Source organism: Ruditapes philippinarum, unplaced genomic scaffold (genome assembly GCF_026571515.1).
Source record: "Ruditapes philippinarum isolate M1 unplaced genomic scaffold, ASM2657151v2 ctg12607_1_1_1_1, whole genome shotgun sequence".
Lineage (NCBI taxonomy): Eukaryota > Metazoa > Mollusca > Bivalvia > Venerida > Veneridae > Ruditapes > Ruditapes philippinarum.
In genome coordinates this window covers 14,075-26,424 of record NW_026865126.1, presented here as the reverse complement: position 1 = coordinate 26,424, position 12,350 = coordinate 14,075, and the positions used below count along the sequence as shown (strand labels likewise).

Here is a 12,350-nt window from a genome sequence, read left to right as displayed (position 1 = left end):
GGGAATTTAATAAAGTGGTCTCCTAATATAATAAAAACAATTGCAAACATTACATGTACAGTTTTATTGATCGTGAAAGTCGAGAATGAAAGGTTATACGTGTAAAATCTTTGCTAGTGTAAATACCTAGCTACTCCCCCACACCGCCCCACCCCCACAAACCTTCGCATATATAGCGGCGGATTTGGCAGATTTAAACAATTTTATAGATACACATTTATGGTATACTTGAGAACTACTGATAAAATATAATGCATATTTTTATTTTCCGCATTTTTACAATAAAAAAATATTTTCACATAAACATAAACATATTTCGTATTTTACTGGTATCTGCACGGACTACATTCTTTCTATATCCAGCCTGCATTACTGATACGTAACACAGATTCAGCCCATACACAAAATTAAAGGAAAAGTCTTTCGAATCTTAAGTATATAATAAACAGAAAATATAAGTTTTTTTTCTATAAATACGGAATTCATTTTCATGTTATCAAATTCCGCTTTTCAATAAAATATTTGTAGTTGATGGTAAAACTCCGAATTGTGTTTTATAGCATACACAGTGTTTATGTGGTGATAATCATTATAATAAGATTGTGACCAATTCACATAATAACCAAATCCTTCCTTTACTTTAAAGTTTATTGATACAATGTTTTAATGCCTCGTTTTTTCGCAAAATAACATATCACAAAAGAAAAGTCTTCATTCGGAGAAAAAAATCAACGTTTAAATGGCTGCGCAACTATATACACATCTACTACATTTGTGTACATAGAATAGAATTATTTTATATTTAAAAGAAGGTTGCTTTTGATAACAGTGTATAATGAGACAAGTTCAGTTTTCTAGGTTAAAATAAGTACCGCTCACACTTGAATTTCTAACATAGATTAACTGGGACACTTAAACAAAAAAAATACGCAACAGGAAATGAAGAACTTTAATCAGAAATGAGTTGAAAATCTTATTCTTGCAATTCTTAGCCCGATTTGAGTCTTTTTAAGTATTCTCGAAAAAACGGAGCAAGCAAATGATAAGAATTCTGCACCACGTCACCACCACGTCACTGGTCTAGACATTCGGCGAATGGAACATTATTAATATTGCCAGTCCCGCCATGTCAAATCAAAGCACAGAAGGCGCTGAATTTGTTTGGGTCTCAGAATGTCAGAAAGGTGATGGTTGTGAGATTATAAACCAATTTGTTTTTGTATAGTGCCACCAATGCTTTTCAGTGTTTTAACTGTAGTAAATTGGCTATAAGGCTCATTGTAACACTGATAGTCAATTCAATGTTTATTTGACTTAAAAAAAAAAATAGTTGCCTCAACTGGGATTTGAAGTCATTGGAGTCATTTTCATTATGTATACATACTACACATTCAGTATTTTCTTTACATAAAAACAATTCCTGGCTTATAAATTGTATTCTGTTATTTTCGTAGAACGACTATAGGATGAATACTTATTTTTACTTCTACTTTCGTCTTTAACAGATTGTTTCCCGCAACAAAATACTTTACTTATAAGTATTGCAGTTTCTTTCCTAAATCGGAAATCCCAGAAACTGTATATGATAGGGTTGGCTGCATTGTTTATTAGATATATACGCAACAATAAATCAAATATGATAGCTTTAGATTCCGTCAACCTGTCCCAAAATGTTTCGTCTAAATTATCCATTACAGAAATTATCATAAAAGGGAGGTAAGAGATGATAAACACAATAGTTATCGTCATCATCATCAGAGTTATCTTTCTTGTATTATTTTCCTTGTCTTTCCGTTCATTTCTTCCGGCATGTCTAATCAAGGTTTCCCTTCTTGCAAAGTTTTTCTTCGTTGATAAGGATTTCTTATTTGAAGGACGTTGTATTACTTTCTCCTCTTCACTAAAAACATTTTTATTTTCAATGTTTATTTGTTCCGCCTCTTCCATTTCTATGTCCTCGCCACCGGTAGATGCATCACCATAGCAACATAAACATACTTTTCGCCTGTTTTGTAAGGTTATTTCCCCGTTCGAGTCGTTTTTATAAATTGTACGGCAAATTAATGTGTAGAATATTATCAAAATTACAACAGAAATGAGAAAAACAAACATGTTAAAGACAAGGTATCCGAAAACAAGACTTGAACCTTGGTAATCATCATCAATAAAACATTCTATCCCTGTGTGATTATTCACGCCAGTGTTAACTGAACTATGACCGTAGATTATTCCGTTTGGAACAGATATCGCAATAGCTACAAGAACTGCAATAATGCACGCTTTTCTGTCCCCAAAATCAACAATCTGTCTCTTTAATGGTCGACATACTTTGAGGTATCTATCCAAGCCAACTACCAGAAGGATGAAAATTGAACTAAATGTACACGCACCAATAAAATAACTAAATACTTTACAAAGGTATTTATTCGGATAGGTCAGAATCTGTGTTAAATCCAACACGTGATATGGTATGCCAAATATGCACACCGTGAGATCTGCAAACGCCAAACTTAGAATATATACTCTTGCACTAGATCTCTTGAATTTACTTTTATAAATGTATATAACTAATATATTTCCAGCAATTCCTACACACATTATAATCAAGAGAATTATAGTTACTGGCAAGTATTTTAATAACTCTGTTGCATTAAGTTGTACAATATTCACGTTCATTGTAGTTTCTGCTGTTATCATCTCGTGCACGTCTTCCATCATAAAACACGGCAGATCTGAAATAATCAGAATCGTTTTTCTCCTACACTGATTTTATTATTGATTGTTAATAGCAGTTGATTAGAAATTGCACATTGCCTATGATCTGTTAAATTGTGTGTTCACAATGTAGAATGATGTGTAAATAATTATTTGTTTTACTAGCATTTGATAGATGTTAACCATGTACGATTTTCAATTATTACCCTTGTCAAGAGCTACTGTGAGTTGCGGCCTGGTTCACATCAAATTAAGTGAATGATACGCGAGGACTAGTAATCTAATAATTGCTGTCCGCATAGCAGCGGCAAACCATTGTTTCCGCGTGCAAGTAACGTTACCCTCATTGCTTAGTACTGGTTGGTTCCAGGAACGGTTCCGAGAGTGTTTCAATAATACTTATAGCTTCAAACACAATCAAACCCAAAAAGTCGTATAATACTAAAAGGGTCGAACCAGCATTATATTTTGATTGTTCCAAAAAAACAGAACTAATCCATTACTCATTTGTTCAGATTCTGAAACTTTAATGCACATTTTGCCTCAGGAACATTTTTTTCTCTCTTCTTTTAAGTGCTCAAACATGAATTTTTATGTTTAAAATAATGTTTTTTTGTTTTGTTTTTTTTACAAAATATGAGACATGACGATTAGAAATAATACCTAAAATCAGTTATTTTTGTCCTCTGTATCACATAGCAATTCAAATGACGGATTATAATTCACATATACAGTCGATTCCACTTATAACGAACTCGCTTATAACGAATTATCGTTAATAGCGAACTTAACATGCTTTCTGTCTGTGAAGACGTCCAGAAATACAGAACAAAATACATGATGTTACGATATTGAAAATACGATGGTACAATGACACGATGTTGCACGTGCAATGTTACGATGGTGAAAAAAAAATCATTTCCTCGTGAAACAGGACATTACTGTATAACTTAATTGATAAGAAACTATTTTCATTTATATACCATTTGCATTTTAAACATTTCATTAATATCATATACATCTACATCACGTTCATGCTGATTCTTTTAATGTTAAATCTTATATGAGCCGTGTCATGACAAAACCAACATAATAGGTTTGCGACCAGCATGGATCCAGACCAGCCTGCGCATCCGCGCAGTCTGATCAGGATCCATGCTGTTCGCTATCAGTTTCTGTACTTGTTATATGGTTTGTAAGCGAACAGCATGGATCCTGATCAGACTGCGCGGATGCTGGTCGCAAACCCATTATGTTGGTTTTGTCATGACACGGCTCATATATAAGCTGCGTTTTTTCCATTTTGTACTTAAATGCATCCATCATATAAAGACATGGAAAGAAAATACTGCATGAACAGCACTTATCAAATATGTAGGACAAATCTCTTATCTTAAATTTGTATAGATATATGCGCAGCAAATAAACGAAGGTCTGGAACGCTATTTTTTTAACCATTAAACTGCTAAATTTGTGTAATGGATGTTTCCATGTTTTCAATTTTGAACAGCCCATTTTAGGGACCTGAAAATAAGAATAAAAAAAGCAACCAAAGGCATGGTGCCTTTTCAGACTGTATGGCTGGGCTGGCTCTATACTGTCGAAAAGGGCTAATCACTTCCGGTTTAAAAACATTACAAGAGAATGGTCATATTATTTTCCTGAATTGGACATGTTTCTTTCTCGATTTTTTCACTAGCTTAAATCTGGAGGCATGCTGCTTTAACAAAACACAAATTAGTTAGAACAAGTTAAATACCATACTGTTATAACGTATGCCTAAAACCATTCAGCATTTAAACACAATTAAGTTATATCAATAAAACCATATGCGTGATATATTTTATTAAACTTTATATTCATACCTGTGCGTTAATCCAAAAAATTACCCCGTATGAAACACTATCTCTTATCTTTACAGGAATGTATTCAACTAGAGACATTTTAACAGTGTCATAATCTTTATATATGTACATGTATGTTTTAACTTTAATACATGTCTTAAAAGTGTCGTCTTTGCGGTTTGGTTTATAATGTAATTGATGTATAATAATTTCTTTTAAATTACATCTAATTTAAGAGTAAATGGGAACACAGATTCAAACACATATTGATAATTTCAATGTTAAACACACCGCAAATTATCCTCACCATTTAACAACATACAAAGGCAGTTCACAAATCTTAACTAGATAATCTGAGATATTCCGAATGGTGAAAGGGAAATGAAAACAATTTACAAAGCTTACACAAATGCAAGAGTTTCTCCCCTTTTTACAATACATACGGGAATAATAAAAAAGTAACTGTACTAAAGTATGGTGGCTGATTTGGTACATTGCGCGTGCGTCGTCGATAGCGACAACGCAACCTATATCGTTATCGCCTTTACGTCTTGTCGCTAGCGACAACACGACAAAGCACCAAACGGCGCTTGTCGCGCTGTCGTCCTGTCTCTTGCGAAGCACGCCAAACGGTGCGTTGTCGCCCTGTCGTTTGGCTTATAAGCGAATCCTTCGATTTGAGCCGAGCGACAAAGGAGACCTCGCGACCGTTTGGCGTATATCGTTAACGACAGAACGACAAGACGAAAGTCCGATAACATGCCGTTTGGCGCATTGTCCTGTTGTCTCTAGCACATAAGCGTTCCAAATCAGCCACCATACTAAAAGGCCTTTAGCTGATTTATAAAATAATGTTATAACAAAAGCGTTGTGCTGGTCCTGAGCTCGATCAAACGAGATACATATTGCTAAAAATGCCACAATTATTCAATGCAGAAGTACATTAGTTAGTAGGTCATTAAGTCGTATCGGGTGTGTCATAAATTTGACTTGAGCTGCATAGTTTATAAATACATTTGTGTAATTTGTGAATTCACTGAAAAGATTTACGTTTGATCGCTCCATATGTGGGTCCTCTTTGATATCACATTAAAACTTAAAGTTAATAAAACTAATTGTAGCAATGTAAAAAAGAGATTTCCTTTGAAATCTATATAGTTTCATTAAGCAATTTTTGATATAGTAACTTAAGTACGTAAATAAAATTTTAGTTTTGCAATAACTTGCAAGAAGGATTAAGAATGCAGAATGGTAGGCCTACATGTAAATGATATTTGAATCATGTTTTCATATTTTGATATAAATGGTTGATTCTCGCAGAAACCAGATTTTTTCATCCTCTTAATGGAGCAACAGATAAGCTTTGAAAGTGAATTGGGTATTACTCCCCATTATTTCATGCGGAATTGGGTATTGGCTCCATTTAAATTAGGTATTCTTTAACCTGTTAGTCCATGTATTGTTAAATGCCAGAATGGTTTCTGCTTATTTTCTTGAAAATTATTTATCACACAGTCCTCATATTTCACATACTGATTGGTCTTAACTAGTAGGTGACCCCTATTGATTTTGGGGTAACTAGGTTAAAGGTCAAGGTCACAAGTGCCCTTAATGTTAGAATGGTTTCCGCTCATTATCATGAAAACTTCTTATCACAAAATCTTCATATATCACATATTGAATATCGTATTCAAAAATCATTGAATGAAGTAGATGACACCTATTGATTTTGGGATCGCTAGTTCAAAGGTCACATATTGATGGGTCATTACTAGTGGATGTCCCCTATTGATATTTTGATGTAAATGGTGGATTCTCGCAGAAACCAGGTTTTTTCATCCGCTTAATGTTGAGCTATTACTGTGGGGTAGCAATTCGTTAGATGTTAACAATATTTGCGACTGTCCACAAATTTATCAAAACTACTTTATTATTAGATTTATCTATTTAAATTATATTTCTTTTTTTTTTTTTTTTGAAATCAGTGCTAGAGGGCTTCTTGATCATGCTCAAGAAAAATATCTAACTTACATGTATAGAAAACTATATATCTTTAACGAAAAACTGAAATTGAGAAATATCGTGTTGATTCACCGTGCAAACATTACAGATTTAGTAAGTAAATGTCATGTACAATATAGAAGTTCACTGCATTTAGAAGTCCACTGACTTTATTTTTAGAAGTCTTCTGAATTGCAAGTGCAGTGTATCAACAGAATACTAATCCCACCCAATCCCCACAACCCCACACCCTGTTGATAAAGAAACCATAGAAATAAAACACTTTAAAATGACTACAGTAAGTATTGCATGAAGTAGGCCTATTGATTTGAAACGAAAATCATTCATTTTACTGAGATTAAGTATGAACTTATTAAATAAACAATAATTTATACAATAAAAAGTTAAAAATATGAAACGATCAAATAATATTTTATGTCAATATATCTATCCACACGATTATATAGACTAGCCATTTAGTTTGCCGAAATACGCTACAGTATCCGTTGTGTTTAAAAGTCAGACGGAAATCTCCGTTTCATATTTTAGTCATACTTTTGGCGAGGTTCTCCGAATGCAACGACAACAACAACAACAACAACCGTGAAAACGAAAGTAGACCGACAGAAAAATGGACAACTGCCCTGTTTGTGGTGAAAATTCCGTTACAGAGGATACGGAGAATGGACGGACTGTGCGAGTTTGCACAGAGTGTGGTGCTATGGACAATGATATGCATGAACTGACATCTGATGATCGATTTGAGGTAAATAATATCTGAATGTGTACACTGCAGAACCTTCTTTAATCAGTTAATAATGATTTTTTTTTGTCGCCAGTCGATCAGTTTCTTTTCATCAGTGTTCATAAATTCACGGTCATGACGGTGGGCTATGATTCGTTATTGAACATAATTCTTCGGGAAATTGAATATCTGTTATAAGTAGATAAGTATATTTAATGATAATTTGTAAATAATACATTAATATCAGAGCAACAGATAAGCTTTAAAAGTGAGTTGGGTTTTACTCCATCATTTCTTTATGAATTGAGTATAAATTGCTCCATTTAATTGGGTATTCTTAAACCTGCGACCGTACAATTTAAAGATCAATTGGGTATTCAATTATGAAGAAATGAGTCTCATGGTTTCAGTACCTAAAAAAGCTGAAACTGTTTTTAAAAAGATATGATTTAAATTAGGGAAAGCCTATGAACAGGGAAGTCGTTATAAAATTCCTTTTATTTTTCCATTTTAAAGGTGTCATTTGGTACATGCACCGCTTCCGTTTTCACTCGACGATTATTATTAATCCGAAAAGTTGAGATTTGTTCTGTTATAGGAATACACGGCCTATTAATATTGAGTTATATTGTAGGCCTAAATGGCGGCGCATAACTATAACTGACACTAAAAATTTCATTGATAGGTACTGGTTTCCTAGCAGTTTCCGTCCCCTAGCAGTTTTCCGGCCGTTTATCATTTTCGTCCAGTACCGTCTATTTTTACCAGTAAAGCATTCACATTATTTCATCAATCAGAGAGACATTTGTTTTCTATGCTAAACAGCATTCAAAATAGTACAATGATATATATGTTTTGAAGTTTTGCCTGTTATTTAAAGTAACATATGTGAACTTGCGACTTTCAAAAATAAGCAACACCTGGGGAATTCTAGTTTGAATATCCATGAGCAATAACTAAGACCCCATTTTAGGTAAATCAATACTTTGGAAAATATTTTTGCAGACAACACGAAAAAGGTTGGGAAGTTCTGTTTGTCTGATAAAACCATCTTAACATTGCTTTATGGTACTGAATTATATTCAGAATAAAAAAGGTCTGGAGAACTGCTATGAATTTTTGAATAAAGGTGAAAAAGGTGTTACGTTTCAGGCCTGTATTCAAATTAAAAAGTAAAATGAAAGTGCAACATTAAACACATGGCAATACTGGACAGGTACCTAACTTTGTTCTGTCACAGTTTTGTACCCCTCCATAAAATGATTTTTATTTTATTTGTTAAAAAGTGCAATTTATGGCCGGAAACTGCTAGGAAACCAGTATAGAATTATATATATTTTTTAATTGTTCTTTTATTTGATTATCTTTTAAAATTTAAACACGTGTAGTTTATAGCAGGGCAAGCAAAAGCCCGACCTGCTGGCAAACCCGGACTTTGACTTCCCCGAATAAAACTGGAGACACTTCACTTATCAATAATTTATTTAAACTAATATGAAATTTAAAGGCAAAGCCTATGAAAGGGGGAATTGGTTAAAAGAAAAAATCAATTTTCTGTGTTCAAGGAGTCATGTGGTATAATTTTATGCACCACTTCTGTTTTCACTCGGAATACTTGACAATTATTATTTATCTGAAAAGTTGCAATTGCTCGTTATCGGAATACCCTGCCTATTATCATTGAGTTACATTGAAAATGGCAGTGCTCGACTAGAACTGACACTGAAATTTCATTGATAGGTATAGAATTCTATATATTCTTTAATTTTTTTTTTAATTTGATTTTCATTTTAATATACACATATAGTCTACTTTTGCGGTGATGAAAATGACAATACACATGGATCTTTAAGACTATTTTATTTTTTTTAATGGGTTTTAATACGCTTTGCGTATTTGCATATTAAATACGCACCTTATCTGTCGCTCTGAATATGAAATTCAGTGTATACATACATGTGAACTTTTTTCATAATGGGGTCACTACATAATAGGTCTTTATATTTCTCAAATTGATTGGTTATAAGTAGTAGGTCATTTTTTCTTTTTTCTGTAACTGAATTAACATTCTTGTTTCAACTTTTTAAGCATTAAGAATTTATTGTCTTTTCAGGGTACATCTCTTAGTGACGGTAAAGCCTACGGTCCTAGAGCCAAAGGTACCAAGAATTGGATGAAACTTGGATCCACTGCTTCTGAAAGGCACAAACTAGCTGGTAAAAATTTAATAACCAACATTGGTAATCAACTTAAAGTCGGTGAACATATAATAGACGAGGCATGCCATTTGTATGAGAAAGTTTTTGATACAGAACTATATAATACTTTATCGGACACAAAGAAGGCAATGTGCCTAGCATGTTTGTACTCTTCAGCAAGAATGGCTCACATTTCTATCAATATCCGAGAGCTGAGCTTCTTTCTAAATATAGAAAAATCTGCGAAAAGATTTGGAGCAGCATTGAAAACCTTAAAGCATAACCATAATGTACATCTACCACCACTAGATATTGAAAATGAGGCTTTTAGGATTTTATCTCAATCAGATTTAGACAAAGATATAGTGAAAATGGGTAATCAAATTATACAGATGATGCAGCGTTTAATGGTCACGAGCGGTCGATGCTGTACATCATACGCTGTACCATGTGCTTACTACGCATTCAAGGCATCGGACATTAGCAAGTATAGAAAGCTTACATTTAAGGCGTTTTGTAAAATGTTTAAATTTAAACTTACCAACAAGTATTCTTGTCGCTCTGAAATAGAAGAAGCACTGAAAGCAATGGCAAAAGAGTTACCATGGTTGAAAGGATCTGGTGTAAAGATTGATCATGTTGAAGTTCATTTGAAGGACATTATAAAGTATCAGACATCGTTATTTGTTCAAACAGTTCTTACTGCTGTGAACGAACTGGAAGAAACTGATAAACAAATCACTGAGGTAGATGAAGAACTTTTACTAGATTCTGTAACTACTTTTCGTAAATTTCCAAAAAGAAAGCATGTGGAAGAAACTTCAGAGAACGACATTGATACACCTGTAGAAAAGAAGAAGAAAGTTGGTAAATCTAGAGAAAAACAAATGAATGATGACAGTTCAGATATTGAAAATTTTGATCTTGGTTCTGATGATGATACTGATCAATATATATTAACACCAAAAGAAGTAAAGAAGAAGCAGAAAATGAACATATTCCTTGGTTGTTTAGACGAAGACAAACATACTGATAATGTTGTTGAGGAAACAAGTAAATCTGTAGAAACTGTCAAAGAAGAATCAAATGGTGCAGGTGGTTTTGTCACAGGTGAAAGAAAGGATGTAGATAATGATGATGACAAAGTTAAAACTTACAAAGATGTAAAAGTGGAGGATGGCAATGATGTTAATGACGGTGTCCATGATAAAAGTGATGACAATGATGATGATAGTTGTGATAACAGTGATTATAATAATGGTGATATTGACGATACTGGTGAAGTGGAAGGAGCCAGTAATTTTAATCATTTGTTATCAAGATTAACAAATAAACCAGAGGGGTATGAAGAAGTTGCTGGTTCTTGCTCAGATGAAGAGTTTTATGACTGATTATTGTTATTTTATTTGCTCAAAGTTTCAGTTATACTTGGATTGTTATTAATTCCACAGCAGATATACAGATCTTAATTTTACATCTGATCTCCTTATCTGTATTAATTGAACAATTAAATGATTACTAGATCTGTATAAATTCCACAATTCATGTATACCCAAATCTTTATTAATTTCACAACTGATAACCAGATATGTATTAATTCAACAATTAATTGATGACCAGATCTGTATAAATTGAACAATTTTATACTCAGATCGTTATTAATTTCACAACTGATATCAATAAATATCTGTATTAATTCAACAATTAATTGATATCAATAAATATCTGTATTAATTCAACAATTACTTGATAAACAGATTTGTATTAATTCAACAATTAATTCATATCAATATCTGTATTAATTCAACAATTAATTGATAAACAGATTTGTATTAATTCAACAATTAATGAATAAACAGATTTGTATTAATTCAACAATTAATTGATATCCTGATTTGTATTAATTCAATAATTAACTGATAACCATATCTGTATTAATTCATTAATTCACTGATGTCCAGATCTTCCTACATTGTAAGTCCAATATTCATGTATACCCAGATCTGTATTATAATTCAACAACTAACTGATACCCAGGTCTTTCTAAAAAATTCACTTATGTAAGTTAATTATACCTAAATCTCTACTTATTCGCAAATTCATTTCAAGCACATTATACAAAAATAATTTGTTTAGTATTTGAATTTGAATGATATCAAATTATTTCACTGTTATTAACTATTTTATATAAAACTATTCACTGATATCGAAAAGATATTCTACATTAAAGGCACATTAAGCCTTAAAAAATGATTTTTTTTCTTTATGTAGAAAGTGCAAATATGTTGTTCAATCATTATGTTGTAGGTATAGATTTAGAACATTTCAATAGCTTATAAAAATCATCTTAAGTAATGACATCAAAATTATTGTTCTGATTAAGGTAGCAAAAATGTAAAGAAACTTGTTTACCAAATCACTATAACTGTACAAATTACCAAAAAAAAAAAAAAAAAAAAAAGAAAAAGAGTGTCATTCAGAAACTGTCACAGGTAATCAAAAGTGAAACTCTTTGTTAAACCATTTTCAGACTTAATGGGCCTTTTATTCAACAGTTCATTCATTTCATAACATCCAGATTGTTGAAAAATGTGTTATCAAATGCTTTATTTATTCAAAAATTCATTGATTGTGATATGTAGTGCTTTCTAAAATTAAACAATTCACTCATGTCCAGAGCTTTATATGTTTGTTAATTTACTTAAGTTATAACTTTGTTGATTCACCGACTTCTTTTTTTAGCTCACCTGAGCACGAAGTGCTCAAAGGTGAGCTTTTGTCATCACTCTGCGTCCGTCGTGCGTCGTGCGTCCTTCAAAAAATGGCGTCAAACTTTTCAAACAACAT

General features: G+C 32.6%; 2 protein-coding genes across 2 annotated transcripts; one reads left to right on the top strand and one right to left on the bottom strand.

Annotated features, from left to right (window-relative positions):
• Positions 1-1,191: 1,191 nt before the first annotated feature.
• Positions 1,192-4,875, bottom strand: LOC132727935 (orexin receptor type 2-like). The gene is made up of 2 exons (XM_060713533.1): positions 4,581-4,875; positions 1,192-2,732 (listed from the first exon to the last, which is right to left on the bottom strand). Exon 2 carries the CDS (start codon positions 2,716-2,718, stop codon positions 1,426-1,428), a length of 1,293 nt encoding a protein of 430 aa, XP_060569516.1. The 5' UTR covers positions 2,719-2,732; positions 4,581-4,875; the 3' UTR covers positions 1,192-1,425.
• Positions 4,876-7,130: 2,255 nt separating this feature from the next.
• On the top strand, positions 7,131-11,970 carry LOC132727934 (transcription factor IIIB 50 kDa subunit-like). Its single transcript, XM_060713532.1, has 2 exons — positions 7,131-7,326; positions 9,419-11,970. The coding sequence occupies exons 1-2, from the start codon at positions 7,192-7,194 to the stop codon at positions 10,892-10,894; spliced, it is 1,611 nt and encodes a 536-aa protein (XP_060569515.1). The 5' UTR covers positions 7,131-7,191; the 3' UTR covers positions 10,895-11,970.
• Positions 11,971-12,350: the final 380 nt, after the last annotated feature.

What these genes read in the sequence shown, in the direction of transcription:
- LOC132727935 (XM_060713533.1), bottom strand. Translation starts at nt 2,718, where the DNA reads ATGATGGAAGACGTGCACGAGATGATAACAGCAGAAACTACAATGAAC.
- LOC132727934 (XM_060713532.1), top strand. Translation starts at nt 7,192, where the DNA reads ATGGACAACTGCCCTGTTTGTGGTGAAAATTCCGTTACAGAGGATACG. An exon ending in CATCTGATGATCGATTTGAG is followed by an intron (nt 7,327 to 9,418) that starts GTAAATAATATC and finishes TTGTCTTTTCAG; the next exon opens with GGTACATCTCTTAGTGACGG.